Source organism: Cucurbita pepo, chromosome 1 (genome assembly GCF_057944985.1).
Source record: "Cucurbita pepo subsp. pepo isolate OVF chromosome 1, ASM5794498v1, whole genome shotgun sequence".
Classification (NCBI taxonomy): Eukaryota; Viridiplantae; Streptophyta; class Magnoliopsida; order Cucurbitales; family Cucurbitaceae; genus Cucurbita; species Cucurbita pepo.
The window spans coordinates 8018020-8033587 of NC_141798.1; the positions used below are offsets into that span (position 1 = coordinate 8018020).

At 37.4% G+C, this 15568-nt stretch overlaps 3 protein-coding genes across 9 annotated transcripts; 2 read left to right on the forward strand and 1 right to left on the reverse strand.

Annotated features, from left to right (window-relative positions):
- Nucleotides 1-2642: 2642 nt before the first annotated feature.
- Nucleotides 2643-6001, forward strand: LOC111810338 (uncharacterized). 3 transcript variants are annotated; one of them, XM_023697052.2, is made up of 10 exons: nt 2645-3022; nt 3258-3349; nt 3439-3546; nt 3655-3737; nt 3885-4018; nt 4317-4366; nt 4520-4612; nt 5257-5348; nt 5495-5601; nt 5703-6001. In XM_023697052.2, exons 1-10 carry the CDS (start codon nt 2771-2773, stop codon nt 5742-5744), a joined length of 1053 nt encoding a protein of 350 aa, XP_023552820.2. In that variant the 5' UTR covers nt 2645-2770; the 3' UTR covers nt 5745-6001. The 3 variants fall into 3 exon arrangements, 2 of the variants coding, with proteins under 2 accessions (XP_086978036.1, XP_023552820.2); XR_015420227.1 differs by lacking the exon at nt 5703-6001 and having other exon boundaries at nt 2643-3022; nt 4317-4380; XM_087121910.1 differs by lacking the exon at nt 4520-4612 and having other exon boundaries at nt 2643-3022.
- Nucleotides 6002-7833: 1832 nt separating this feature from the next.
- On the forward strand, nt 7834-9679 carry LOC111810387 (protein FEZ-like). Its single transcript, XM_023697097.2, has 3 exons — nt 7834-8095; nt 8189-8490; nt 8853-9679. Exons 1-3 carry the CDS (start codon nt 7915-7917, stop codon nt 9414-9416), a joined length of 1047 nt encoding a protein of 348 aa, XP_023552865.2. The 5' UTR covers nt 7834-7914; the 3' UTR covers nt 9417-9679.
- Nucleotides 9680-11545: 1866 nt separating this feature from the next.
- LOC111810398 (uncharacterized) lies at nt 11546-15528 on the reverse strand. 5 transcript variants are annotated; one of them, XM_087118258.1, is made up of 8 exons: nt 15375-15528; nt 14761-15082; nt 14269-14340; nt 12781-12848; nt 12465-12621; nt 12102-12182; nt 11910-11999; nt 11546-11812 (listed from the first exon to the last, which is right to left on the reverse strand). In XM_087118258.1, exons 2-8 carry the CDS (start codon nt 15055-15057, stop codon nt 11690-11692), a joined length of 888 nt encoding a protein of 295 aa, XP_086974384.1. In that variant the 5' UTR covers nt 15058-15082; nt 15375-15528; the 3' UTR covers nt 11546-11689. The 5 variants fall into 5 exon arrangements, with proteins under 5 accessions (XP_086974384.1, XP_086974391.1, XP_086974389.1 ...); XM_087118265.1 differs by having other exon boundaries at nt 14761-15059; nt 15375-15520; XM_087118263.1 differs by lacking the exon at nt 15375-15528 and adding an exon at nt 15199-15339.
- Between the last annotated feature and the right edge of the window lie 40 nt (nt 15529-15568).

Genomic DNA, 15568 nt, shown 5'->3' on the forward strand with positions numbered 1-15568 from the left:
TTGCTTCTGTTGAGTTTCGACACTCTATTCAGTTTTAAACCACATTCCAAATAAGGCTCCAAATCCTACACGTAAATGCATTGCTGTGAAGCTCTTTCTAAATCCCCATCTCCATCAATCCTCCATCTCTCCCTGGTTTCCCAGCTTTTTGTATTTTCACTTAATATAACAAAACAGAACTCATTGTGATATTATTTAAGCAAAAAAGTGTACGGAATGACTCGATACGTAACAGGTAAAAGCGGACAATATCTCCTAGTGGTAGATTTTGAACCGTTATCAGCGAGCGAGCGAAGATAGTTCCTAAATTATGGATCAAATTAGATGGATGGGACGTGTATGTATTGGGTGAATGAGGGTCCACTCCCTAGAACACAGTGGAGACATTGAAGTTGAAGTCTGTGGGCGACAGTTGATATTATGGAAAGGCGACCAGCTGGGTTTGAACGAAGCTTCTGGGCTGAAAACATCTCAAAACAGTTGATTTTAGGCCAAATCATAGAGAGAAGAGGACTAATTTGTCCCATTGCTCTCAAAACTTGAAAGATTCTGCAGGAACAAACAATAAAAAGAAAGGTGTTGTTTTGCGTCGTGGTTGGTTTGTCAATTTGATGTTTCCCATCATCTTCACTATTATTCCCACTCAACTTTTGAGGGCTGTTTGTGAGGTATATGATTAGAATATAATCAAGTATGAAACAAAAATGGTGTCTCGTCGTTGAGTTGGACCAATGCCTGGATGTCTCACTTCTGTTGGTTGACGCAATTTGAGCACTTTTGGACGTAGCTTTCTTGCAAAAGGCATCGGATTTAACGTAATTGGAGATTCCTGGGGTTGATATTTCTTTATATATATGGGAACAATCGAAGAAAGGAAAGGGCTTGCGATACGAATTATAGGGTGCACGTCAATTGGTTGGCCTCAACACAAAAACCAATCTATTTGTCCTGTTTAATCCACTTGACACTTCCATACTTCTAATTATTCGGTTTTAATTCAGCTAAACGTTAAAGATATTTTGGAGCTTGATGAAAAATAGTGCACTCAGACAATGCCTTGATAAAGCCATGATGCAGGTGGGGGGTGATGCTGGTTTGTTTTTAGGCCTCTACTGTGAGAAGTTGATATTAAGTTATGTGATCAATCCATAGAGGAGAGTTGTTGGATCTAACCGGTTACGAGTGTGCGCAAGGTTAATTGGAGGGCCTCATTCACCTGTCACTAGACTGCTACTACTTAGCTTCTTTAATTGTATTATGACATCTCTTCGTTCTTATCTGACTTGTTGGCTGTCATATGCATGCTGTCATTTGCTTGCTGTTTGGTGTCCCGACCTTACTATAAAGAGAGTAGGTTGTGATTCTCACGTTGCGACAAGTGAAGCAGTGACCCTTAAGTGGCGCCCATCTAGCCACACGAGGGCCTAGACGAATGCCGTGATGCAATCGAGGAGAATGGTGTATCATCCAACATACCATATAATGTGTGCATTGAAGAGGAGACGAGGCACAAGAAAGATAAGGGCAATGAGTAGACAAGAGTGTCAAAGATAGGCTTGTTGAAGAGTTGAGTAGGACCCCTGGCCTTAACCTCGAAAGTAGGAGTTTCAAAAGGAATTTGTGCTTCGAACACCTGACGAACGCTCCATTCGCCAAAATCATGTCTACACCCACCACTCTGAAAATGCCTCAAAATGTACTATAGGGGGAGATATAATGTTAGCTCTCCACCACCCTTGGGCCTTGGGGTCTAAGCGAGTTACCCTGTGGCATATGCGTGAGTCACAGTGAGGGCAAGCTTTTTGAGACAAGTGTCTCACGCAACTTCCTTTGAAATGAAGTTTTCAAGGACAGTATCAGGCGGCACGAGTACGCCGGTATTGCGTCCCTGCTCGCGTGTTAGAAGTTGAATTTTGCACTTGCTATCCGAAACAGTATCCGTAAATAACATTGCATGGACAAGGGAGGTCCAATATCTCGATAGAACCTAGATGAATGGATGTTCGAGATGTCCTGATGTTATGAATGACACGTGGGTCTGTGTTGATTGGGAACCAAGATGACAAGATGTGATGTTGCATTGAGAGACCATGGTCCCAAGTAGAAACAAGGTCGAGCAAAATGACTTAGCCTAGTGTAGAGGCAAGTCGGTTGTGTGATCGAACATGCACGCGCAGACGGCGTGTGGTCGTACAAGCTTGGATTCCTCACGAGCGACATTCGGTTGACGAAGACAAATCTCAACGAAAAATGAATATGGGGCTTGAATTCTCCTTAAGCTGGTCGTGAGTGTGTCAAGATCACGATGCCCCACTCTTTTTTTTCTAGATGTACATCCCACTAACACATAACATATAAGATTGATTTGTTTAGATTGTTTGGTTGGTGTTTTTACAACTACATTAGCTAACTAAAAATGTTGACCGTCCAAATATCGTGGAGATGATTTATAAAAATAAAATGAAATCTTATTTGAATCACGGCATGGTAGAGGAGCCTGCTTTGGGATTGGGTTCAAGGACGAACCGTGTTGGTTTGGGCCAACGCTAAATGGTTTGAAAAAGAAACCGGGTGCCAATTGAATGGGTTTGGTTCGGTTCACTGTGTCGACCGTCGACTAGCATTCCGGACTTCAACTCACTGCACATTTTCTCGTCGCGAGTGTTCGACGTCTTGAAGTTCCAAATTCGTTGCATTATCCTCTTTGGTAAGAGCGAAAATTTCGAACCGAAACTCCAGTTCACGGATTTCGTAAAGAATTGATTAAGAAATGAAGATTTCCTGTTCGACCACCTTCACAACTATACCTGAATCTTCAATCTATGGTCTTTCTAATCCATGGAAGCCATCGTCTTCTCTGAAATCCACGGGGAAACGAACTCCTAAGATTGTACTCATTGGCTCCAGTAATTTGTTCCTGCGATTGTCTCCTCGACGTTCGAATTCCCTGTCCCCAAATCGGTTTCGTCCTCTTTGCTTCTTCAATGCTAAAGATGAATCCGGCGGCGATTTTCAGCAGAAGGTACGTTCCTCATCGTCTAATTCGCCATTAATTTTCGACATACTTGCTGTTGAATTTCGTAAAAGGTACGAAATAGCAGGAAACTGAAGTACATATGCTGGATTGCTGAAAGAAAAGTTCATGTTGTAACTATGTTGAGGCATTTTGTTTAAGAAATTCTCAGCTGTTTGTTTGTTTTAAAAAGAAAATGGTTTGAGTTGGGTTTTATTAAGACGACTGAGAATCATTATTTTAGGGAAATGGGGGTGGATGGCCTATCTTGAGGCGGTGGGAGGTGCCATGGGGATGGCAAACAGTTTCATTAACTTCACTAGCTTGTGGATTAAGGTGGCTTTTTTTGTAACTATGTTTGCTTTGTCCGAGTGTAATTGCTTCCACTTTGCAAGTAGCGCAGAAGTTAATGTTTTCCCAGACAGTGTTATCGTGACAGGCTTGGTTGAATCTGCTGCCATTCCTTATCTTGGTATTCGCATTGAAGAGCTAAGCTTAGATGAGAAAGCTGAAATACTTCTCCTGAACCAAGGGTATGCCTTGATTTAGAACGAACGTCTAGTTTTTCAAATTCAAACCTGCACATAAATTTTGTGATATCATTCAAATGAGAAGTTGCTATTCGTTGGTTGTTTTGGTAGCATTGCAACTGTGGCAGTGCTTGGGATCATATACAGCATTGCCAACACTTTCCAACCACTTCCTGATGACATTTATCGCTATGGTATTCTCAATTACAAGTTATTGTTGAGTCCTTAATCATTTTTTCCCTAACATATGGAAAAGTATCCATGTTATAAGTAGTCATTTAGCAGATCTTTGGCATCTAGACCAGGATCTAACATTCATGGTGATTTTTTTTTTCATTCAGATATTAGGGACCCCTTGAATCTGCAGAAGGGTTGGCTCTTATGGGCAGGAGTGGGTCTAGTGGGTGCCCTGGCTTCTATTGCAGTGACAGGAGCCGTCTTGTCTTCATTTAATGGCGGGAGTACTCAAAGAGAGGTTAGAAATGATAAGATCCTTTCCATATTTTCCATTGTCCATTTTTAGCTGGAATTGGAGAGTACATAGCTCTACAACCGTTTGCAGTTTGTGTCTTCTTGATAGCTTTATGTTACAGAGTACTTAAAGTTAGTTGTTGGTTCAATATGAATTTCTATCAAGTGATTGAACAAAAAGAACGATGTTTGTGAAGTATGGATGAACTTGGCTTCATTATTTTGAAACTATTATTGTCGGTCCTGGTTCATTGGGATTTTTCAGAACAGGCTCTTAAGCTTTCTTTTTATTTTGGTTTCAGACAGATGCTTTAGTACGCTTGCTTCCACTAGTTGGATCTTCCAGCATCAGGTTGTTGGCGGAAGGTTACTTCGATTTTATATATATTCGAGCTTTCAAAATGTCTCAGCCTTCCTAAGGCTCATCACTTAGGCGTCCAATTTACTAAAGACCTGCAGTTAATTTAGAAAGAAAGTGAAACCAGCATATATGTTTTCATTTCAGCACTGCTTGTCTGGTGGGCATCACTGGGGTCCTTGCTCCAGTTCTTGAAGAGACCGTGTTTCGTGGATTTTTTATGGTGTCTCTTACTAAGTGGTATGGTCTCTTAGTATTATGAGCCTAAGTTTTGTTTATCACTCATTTGCACATGAAACCATGGTGCAATTCCTTAATTAAGTCGAGCTTTTCTTACAAAAACGACCATTAAATGGTTGTGATGCACAAAAAAATTTCGACTTGTACAAAAACTCGTGCTGTTTACATATAAGAAGAGATTTTAGAAAGTTTATAAGCCCATTCAACTACAGAAAAGTACAGTGATACTGCTTCTGAGACATGCTTTAAGATATCTTGGAAAAGAACGGCTGGCAACATAGAATTGGAAATACAAAATTGAGAAAGACAGTATAATATAGTTTCATGAAGAGGATGGGATGATGTTGGGTGAGGGTTTGCACTGTCGATCCTAATATGACTTCTGTATTGATTTTACGTATCTGATTTACGAGCTATGAGGAACATGACCGACCAAAAGCGATCGATAAAGAGGATGATGTTTTAAATTAAGTTGTTTTGGCCTGAACATGATTATTTTATATAGTACAAATTCACAAGATTGTGTGAACATCATTGTCTCTGTTCTTTAAATGTGTTAGTACATTCTTGGATTTAACTTTTAAGATTACCATTTATATATAATGAACTAGTATGTTCATCCTTACTTTCTCTCCTTCCTCCAGGATTCCCACGCCAGTTGCCGTTCTGATTAGCGCAGCTGTGTTTGCCCTTGCTCATTTCACTCCTGGAGAGTTTCCCCAGCTCTTTGTGCTTGGTAATGTTGATCAGCTGCAAGTTCTCTTGAAACTCTGGTTTTACTTAACTCTTTCTACATGTGACTTGAAATACCATCTAAAGTTGTCAGTAATAACTTAGCCGGCTTTATTTCAAGCGCATAATATGTGATAAAAAATCATGTAGGAACTGCTCTGGGATTTTCTTATGCTCAAACTCACAACCTCTTGACCCCCATCACCATTCATGCTTTGTGGAACTCGGGCGTCATTTTGCTTCTTACCTTTCTTACGGTATGACATCAATCTCAAGAGTTAAAGTGAAATCTTATGCTTCAAATTCAGACTACAAAGCGTACTGAGCTAACTATCTTCTCCCCTTCCTTTGCATATAGCTCCAAGGTTACGATATCAAGGAGTTGTTGCAGACAACATGACGCAAGAGAGGCTTCTTTTCAAAATCACAATCTGTGCAAGCGATCATCGTTTGCATACTATTGCGTTGCTTTTAATGGCATCAAATCCTCTCTGATAGAACAGTGAATAGGTTGTCGAAAGCTACATTTTTCTGAAGATGAACCATCTTACTGTAAACTAGTTGATAAAATGAGTTGAGTTGTTTGCCACTGTCTCTCAAGCTCAACAAACCTTTAGAACGATAATTAATACCTTATCCACCGAATTATGCTCAAAATGGTTGACGTACCCTCAAAATTCTTAAAAATACCAAAATAAGTGATTTCCTTAAAAACCGAGTGGACAGTCCCCGAAACAAACAGGCCAATACAAAATTCATTTGAAAATGTTAAAAGATTTTGAATTAAATTATTAGAGGCAATCCTGGAAGGATTGTAATAGGAAAGTCAAACAAGTTTGAAGAAGAATCTATTTATATCTTAAATTATTCCAGTTGTGGTTGTGCATTAAAACGAAAACCTGTTCAAAACGCCAAGATTATTCAAAGATTTGTGTACGAACTGTTGAATATAAATAAATGTATTTAAAGTTAGGGAAACATAAGTGTGATTAAGAGTATTAATTATGTAATGAAAAGAGGAGCATGGAAGATTGTGCATAGTAATTAAAATAAAGTGAGTTGCACGCTTCGCACGTAAACCCAAGCTCAAGGGTTCCAACCCAGCCCTACATTTTTTCTCAATCACTGAATTTTATTTTATTTTGGAGTCCCAACAAGCCATATTGACTTATGTGACCCTTATTATTTATTTACTTTTAATTTTTACCTTACTCAACTACATTACATTGGATTTGGTGTCCCTTCACATTTATCACTAATTATCTTTCTTTTACCTCCCACTTATCTATCTCAAACATCACAACAATGTTTGACTTTTTATTTATTTAATTTAACACTATTAACCTCTTCGAGTCAAAACAATTAAACGTCTGATTTAGGTGTACTTTGAAGTTAAAATATCGACATCTATTTATATAACATATATGTGAAGATTTAAATCTCTAATTTCTTACTTTAAATTATAATATATGATGTTTATATTAAATGGATAATCCATCCAACTTACTATATATATATATATAAAGTACAGCTTGAAGCTATGGGTACATGTTATATTGCTTCTAAATCAAACTTACTAGTTAATATTTTAAACACCTTGTTTCAGTTGAGTGATTAAAAGCAACACACCATTTTGCTAATAAGCCCTCATCAAATTCTAATATTAGCATTTCATCCCCTAAATATAATTTATTTGCGCTTTTTTTCTTCAGAAGAAAAATACTTCAAATAAAATTTAAAACGTCAAGAGAATCTTTTCTAGTGATAAATTAATTTATTGAGAGAAAATTCAATAAAAGTTGAGTTTTTTTTTTTTTTTTTTTTTTTTTTTTATAATCATATTTTCATTATAAAAAAAAAGAAAGAAGAACCCACAAAGCCCTAAAAGAGAGGTGTGATTATCATTAATGGGTCAAAGCTTGACCCATTAAGCGAAATACCGATTGTAGCCTTGGATAGAACCAGAAATTTCTCAGTTTTTGGATTTAGAAAAGTTAAAATTCTGACAAATACAATGGAATAGAAGGTGTGGGGAATGGAATAGAAGCTGAATTTTGGGACTCCGAGGAGCTCTTCACTCATAAAATAATATTAAAAATGTTCATAATCAATCCCCTCATTCACATACACAATAAAATTAGTATCGAAAGTCGGTTTTAGGTCCATGTTTCCATGTCTTGATTTCATTTATTTAATCCCAACCTTTCTTACTTCAAAATCCCAAACGAATCCAAGAAATATTTCACCGAATTATATGTAAAAACTTATGTAAAACCAATAAAGTTTCAATTTTTATGATGTGGGGTTCTTGAAAAGTTGCTTCTTTTTTCAAATTATGATGAACTTAAAAAGGGTTTTGGTTTCTTGGTAGGCGTTGTCAAATTGTTTGTTTAGAAAGAAGGGCTCCTCTTTAAGACCCACCACAAATAGCGGCTGATCCCTCGGACCCAAACCCTCCCCCCCCCTTCAAAGGAACCATTATATTGCCTCTCAACCCATCTCTTATTTCACACTCTCTCCTCTGTTTCTTAGTTACAAAGCTAAGTCACAACTTTTTTGTTGATACATTAATGGAGGAGCGCAATGAAGGGGAAAAAGCAGAGGAGCTAATGCTGCCTGGCTTCCGTTTTCACCCAACCGACGAAGAGCTTGTTGGGTTTTACCTCAAAAGAAAGGTTCAACAAAGGCCTCTGCTCATAGAACTCATCAAGCAAATTGACATTTACAAATATGATCCATGGGATCTTCCAAGTAAGAAAGTTTGTTCCTTTTTTTGTTGTTTTAAGAGCGGTGGCATTCATATATATGGTGAAACTCATTTTTGGTGTCCTTTTTTGAGTTTAGAGTTGGGTGGTAGTGGAGAAAAAGAGTGGTATTTCTACTGCCCTAGAGATAGAAAATACAGGAACAGTGCTAGACCAAACCGTGTCACTGGAGCTGGCTTCTGGAAGGCCACTGGAACTGACCGCCCCATTTACTCCTCTGATGGAACCAAGTGCATTGGGTTGAAGAAATCACTTGTTTTCTATAAAGGCAGAGCTGCTAAAGGTGTCAAAACTGACTGGATGATGCATGAGTTTCGTCTCCCTTCCCTCACTCATCCTTCTCCCACTAAGAGATTTGTTGATAAATCCATTCCCCCAAATGTGAGCCTTCTAAACCAATCTAATCTTCCTATTATTCGCTCTCTCTCATACCATGTTAAGAATGTAAATATAATAAGGATGTGCCGTGCCTGATTCCACCGTAAAGAAAATTTTGATACTTAAGAACACCAAAATCAATGCTTTGGTACCACGTTAAGAATGATGCTCTGATAGCATGTTAAGAATGAGAAACAAAGGTGGGATTGAAAGTCGATGTGGTCACAAAGGTACTCCGGGTCAAAGACTTTCCGTCCCACTTTTGTTTCTTATAGGTACTCCTGGTCAAGAACTTTGAGTCCCACTTTTGTTTCTCATTCTTAAACGTATATGCGAAATAACCGAGGATGTTTTGGTGGGTGCAGGATTCATGGGCAATATGTAGGATATTCAAGAAAACAAACTCCACAGCGCAAAGGGCTCTATCTCTATCTTCCAATATCCCACCTTTATGTGACAATGCTTTCACCAAAAATGACACATTTTTCCCCACAAAACCCACTTTGCCCTATTTTGAAACCCTAACCCAATCTTCCATTTCCAACGCTTACCCTTTTGACTTTGTTGGTTCATGTAAGCCATTCAGCACTCAAACAACCAATACATTCGCTCATCTCCCCATTTTGGCTGAGCCATCACCCAACGCCACAGAGCAAGACAAATCCAGAGTGGACCTCTCTTCCATTTTGCTAAACATGTCATCATCAGTGCTTGGAGACTTTGGGATAAAGCCCATTGCAGACACCATAGACTTGCATGCAAATCAACAGTTTATAAACAATTATCCACAACCCTTTTCACATGAGATGCAAGCAGGTGGTGACCAGTTTGGGGCCATGATGAGATCCAGTGTTGGGTGTCCTTTTGTATGGGATTCTTCTTCTTCATGCCCTAGTGAAGTATCCACCACCACTAATTGCTATACCTGATGGATTCAAGAACTGGGTTTGATTAGTATCATTATTGTTTAGGAGCTTATATTAATGTAGTTAGTTAGGGTAGAATTAGGGTTTAGTTTTGAGTTGCGTTGTGTTTGTAAAAGGTGTTTGCATCAATATGGGAAGCTTTTGTTTATAAAACGTGAGGCTTCTGTGGTACACCAAGTTGATGAGAGCCTTATTATTGTCTTCTCACCATCACATGCACACACCACTATGAGTTAATAGTTAACATATTATTTTAGGGTATTCTATTTTACACTATAAACTTTCAATAAATCTTACTTTCTATTATCATTATCTAAATTTTAGAATCTTATTTAACTATTTTCTTACATCAAAATTGTTACTTTATTATATCAATTTCCATAAAAATTAAATTTGAAAGACAAATATAAAATTTATGGAAAGTACTGTGTCCATTTATATTTCAACTTTAAAAATATTTAAAAATTTGAAAACTTTTAATTTGATTTTTTTTAATTTATAATTTAATTGATATAAATAATTTGAATTTTTAAAAATTTGAACGGCACCCTTAAACTTAAAAAAAAACAAGTTAAAATATATCTTTATAATTACTTGTTAAGACTTTATTTAAAAAATAGATACTCTTTTATTTTAAAAAATATTTAAAAAACACCATGCTTTTAAAAGTATCATTAATGCATTTAATTTTCTTTTTTTTTTTGAAAGATTTAAAAATAACCTTTAAATATTTTCCAAAAGTTAAAAAATAGCCTTATCATTAATAATATGAGCCGAATTGTTAGTATTACGTTTCAAAAATACCCATAAACTTTTATCGAGTAATACTAAAGCCTCTAAATTTTTTTTTTTCTCTAAAGTTTAAATATAATTTATAAGGTGTAAACGGTTTTTACTGATTTTTTTTAGGTAAAGATTAAGGTTTTTAGGTCACTTTTAAAATTTTAAAGGCAATTTTTAAGTATGGTATTAATAGTTAAAATATTTTTCATATTTTTTAAAAATCAGAGAATATTAACGACACATTTTTTAAATAAAACTCAGGGTATGATATCTTTTAAATTGAAGAACATTTTTTAAACTTTGTTGAAGGATTTCCATCCAAAATTAGTCATAAATTTTTTTAAATTTTTTTTAAAGTTTAAATGTATTATTTAAAAAGTTTTGAGATATTTTTAGATAAAATTGAAAATATATTTGATTAATTTAACCTTACTTTTATTTCAAATAAAAAGTCTCCATGCTCGTCAAGCCAATTGCAGAATCCCTTGTGGTTGTTGGATACGTAGCAGAGCATTGGAGGCAGCATCCCATAATGTTGTGTATGAAAGAGCCAAAGTTGTGTTCTGGCCTCAATTCTATGCCCAAAAAGGTTTGATCTTGGCCACCCCCAAGTCCGAAGGAGAAGAAAGAGAGAGAGGTTGTGAGAAGCAATCAATTTAAACATAATTTGTAAAAATCTTAAACAACGATGTATTCCAAATAATTGGTTTCTCAATATTTCATTAATCCCTCCACTTCGCATGAACATGGCATGAGGAAGGAATAATTAATGGCGGATATGGATGATGGTGATACATAATGTTATGTGTTCTCTTTTGACTCATTATTCTCAGAACCTCTGCTTTTCTCTGCTTTTCCTCCCATGTATTTGTTATTACGCATCCATACTCTGTGCATCCGTTTTCCGATCCCAATTTCCTCGGGTGGCGCTCCGGTGCTCAGTGTCCCCAATATGTGGGGGGCGGAGACGATATGGGTGGTAACGGCGGTGGAAGTTGCGGTGGCCGCCACAGGCGGCGCTATTTAGAGAGGTGGGATCGGTCTTTATACAGTCCACTTTCCTTTAATTATCAGGCTTTATCATTTTATGTATAAAGCAGGTATGGCAGTCGATAGAACAAATCCCCGTCAAAGTTTGTTCATTTTTCTTATTATCCTTCTTTCCATTCTATATTTGTATGAGGATAACAGACCCTCACATATCACTTGTGTATGTTTACAAGACGAACCAAACTTATACTTCTTTCTATCATGTATAAAATTTCAAAGTTTGTTTCATGTCTACCATCCAATTAAAGATAATTTGGTTAAGTGTTTCGATGCTTCATTACTCGGGACGAGATTGCAAATCATGAAAAGCAAGAGCATTCTTGTGAAGAATTACACTCTGGGTTTTCCAAAATGAATAAGTCAGATTACAAATATAGACAGATTGTAAGGAAGATCTAACCATTGGAAAATTGAAGAGGTTATACATTTTGTGCCTATGCAAGTCACACAGTGTCCTGGCGGGAAGCCATTTGAGGTCCTGATGCTATCGCAAATTGCAGACCTCTGTGTCGTCCTTGTAGCACAAAAGCAACTTGTGCTGCACCCAAGGCTGCAGCCTCCCGTTCCTTGGAGTAGGCAAAACATGAAGGAAAAAGAAACATTTACTACAAAAGTTTATCCTTGAATCATTAGTTAACAGTAACGTTGGGAGGTAATATCCACCTGTCTTCGTTGTCGACGTTGCAAGATGTTGACTGCACAAGCCATAATGTAACAGGGCAAGAGAAACCCAGCCACTCGAAGCAAGAAAATCTGAACGGTACGGTTAAAGACAATATGCAAAAGATGAGCAATGTCAGAAATCTGTGAAAAAGGAAAACTAGAGGAGATTAGAGTAATGAACTCAAGACTTACAGAGAAGAAAGCAGACAAGTAATCATCGCCATCAGGATCTGTGACTTCAAGTGCATGACGCAAGAAAAGTAGGATCATGAGCTGCCATATTGAAATCAGGCAAACGATGTTATCCCAATTGAATGGAAAAACCTCAGCAAACAGGTTCTTTACTTGATACATTTTCTATGAGTATATGAATTGCAATGCCAATTTTGTAAAGAGAGTTATTCGAAGAGAAGCATGAAAACACGTTCAATTGTGAGGTATTAGCGCACTGGTGTATCCATATTGACATCACTCTGTGAAAATTGTATGATAATAGTAAGTTTCTTGATTATACTACTGAGATTTCTTATTTGTGGTATCAAACAAGAAACTTACAATAAAAGCAGCTGCTCGACAAAATGCAGCGCCACTGGCATCTGAAGCAGCATATTCATCATACTCGGCTTCCAATAAATTATGTTCAGCCTCTGCAATAGCCAAAAGGCGAGGATCATGTAAATTCAAAGGGGTGCCAGTGATGGTCCACCCTCCCCTGCAGAAGAAAGAATGCAAACAAAGAATAGGACACGTTTAGCTTAGTATCTTAGATGTAAAAATCAGAAAACTGACCATAATCCTTCTAGAAAACAAAAAAATGCAAAATACTATCTCGAAACAACTTTCCAAATGAAATTTGAAGCATGCAAGTTACCCGATATCGATAGACGTTTCTTCAATGCGAGGGGGAGGTGGTGGAGCTGTATATCCAGGTTGGTAAGGCTGTATATCATATGCAAGAGTAGAAAATCAGATAAGCTGAAACCTCTAGAACCATAACATTCAAAGTAGCTGAATTGTTAGCATATATATGGGTCTACATTCATCGTTTTAATTATTTAATCTTTCAATAGTTGAACTGTATCGTTTCTTGGCTTCATTTTTCAATGAAAATATCATTACAAATGCTTTTCTTTCAGCTTATACAAGCCAAGATACTTCACCGGCTAGTGTCATGGCTCATCTGCAAAATATTGAAAGAGTAATATGTGTTCACATGCATATCAAATGCGTGCGCGTGCATATAAGAGACCAAACTTTCATGGAGAAATATGAAAGAATATAGAAGAGCTATGCAGAAACAACAGCCAAACAAACAGAGTCCATTCAAAGAAAGGGACAACAGAAAAAAAAGAATCAAACCAAGCTGATTATTACAAAAAGTTAGAGAAGTAGAAGCCCCGATGAGGCATTAACTCTTATCACTATTGTGTTGGGATCCTAGAGCCAGATCATACTTTCAGGGCTAGAGGGCTAGAGGACCCATGAAGACAAGAGGTTCATATGAGAAAACATAAGGGGACCATTCCATAAGATAAGTCAACATTCAATCTCTAAGGCAGATTTCTGCTGAGAACGGAATAGTGTTCATGTCCAATGATGTTGAAAAGATGAAAGAATTAGAAAACTACGAAGTCGTAGCGTTGAGACACTGAGTATAACGTCTTAAAGCCACTGCAAATCCACTCCACATTGAAGACGCGCACTGAAAACTAACGAACGCTACAAGACGCTGCGACAACTTTTTAAAAGCATCACATTTTCTAGGGGTGTTTTTTTGTGTTGAAAAACTAGAGCGACGTGTGGCAATTGTAAGTAGCAGGCTGTAGAGCTTTGACGCGGTTGAACGAGGGTTATTGATTGTAATCCTAAGTAGTCATTGTTGTGGTGCTCAGAAGTTAGAGTAGCCATTGTTGTAACTTCCCAAGAGATTTGTATCACGAGAGAGGATTCATTGTAATCTTCAACAGCATAGTAGAACCTGCAACTATAGGAGACTGAACGTATATACTATGATGTTTGTTTTCTTACCTTTTCTTACTTCGTTATTATTATGTAGCTGTGATTTGTTTCGACCATGGAAGGGACATTGTTTAGGCTCTATGGTATAGCTCTAATTTTGTTAGAAGATTTAGTTTCCAACATATCGGACAACTCACCTAAAGGCCAATTGACTCTACTAATACTATTTCTTTCGAGCCAAACACTCTACACAACAACAAAGCAAGAATTTTGCCAAAGAACCTTGTGTTTATCCCAAAAGGAAGTGCAGCAACATCCCTTCTGGCGTAACTTTGATGTCAATGCATATATGGTTCCAGAAACTTAATATAACCAAGCAAAATCAATAATGTGAACATACCTGATGACAAATCTCACAAATGATATCCCCTTTCTCATTGCACCAAAGCTGTATACACTTCCGGTGAGCATACTGAGAAAGTAAAAGTTGTTAACATCTCATCTAACTCGTAAAGCTACACAAGCAATAAATGTCTCCTTAGCTACATTTGAGATAACCAAAACAAGAGAAATGTAAACAGGCTTTTTACCATATCAAACTTCCTCATATTTATGGCATTCAGACAAATGGCTTCTAATTTTCACATCATCACCAACTTATTTAGCCAACCATAATGGCAAAGGACCGCGATTTGAACTACAAAAACAAGCTGGATATCCCCTATATGTTTATACTTCAAATTACTAGTTGATCACTATGTAATTCCATAGGTAATAAACCATTTGCGATTAGCAGAAACATTTAGCAGTGGGGCACAAATATACCAAGAAACAGAAGTTCTATAAAGTTCTACAAAAGTTAATTTCTTAAAAAGGGAAGCAATCTTTATACCTTAAGACTGCCACTACAAGCACATGGAGTTTCCAGCTTCCTAATTATATCGTCATCCTGACAAATGCGACACTCCGCTGTCTGAATCAACGAATCATCCTCTCCATCCAAATCCTCACTCTCTATTCTCTTCTCATCAACATTGGAAGTGGACGTCGAACAAGGAAAGCCGAGCGAGTCGCCCTCCAAATCCCCACCGACCGGCAAGAAAGGAACAATCTCAGTCGGGTTGGGCACCGAATCAACGGGTACCGGCCGAATTAATCGGTCCACATACAGAACGAGATGATCGCTCATAGCTACGCAACCAGAAATTAAACACCTAAGTAACCAAAAACAAACCTCATTGGCTCACAGTTCCAAACAATTATACACTACGCGAATTCAGAAGAAAAGAAAAGAACAGAAAAATACCCTCAGAAGAAAACAGGGGCGTACTAGTAATATTCGGAAGAAAAAAACAACCAGAAAGCCAGAATCCCCAGTGATCGCGCTGAGAAGGCAGCCGACCGGAGGGGTTCCGGAGCAGAGTTGAAGAGAAGAGGAAGAGAAATGAGGGATTTAATCGAATGAAACTTGGCTCGATGAAAATGGGGAAAAATCCAAGAATATACCTGTGGTTATGCAATGAAATCGGGGTGGTTTCCTTCGGATTGAGCGTCAAAATCGGTAATTAGCCATCGTCGACGAACACAACAAATCGAAGTTATATAATGTAATACAAGAATCTAATAACGGGATTCATAAAACTGTCCAAACGTTCGTTAATCAATTATCATCAACTACCTCAAAGGACAATTTGGTCATT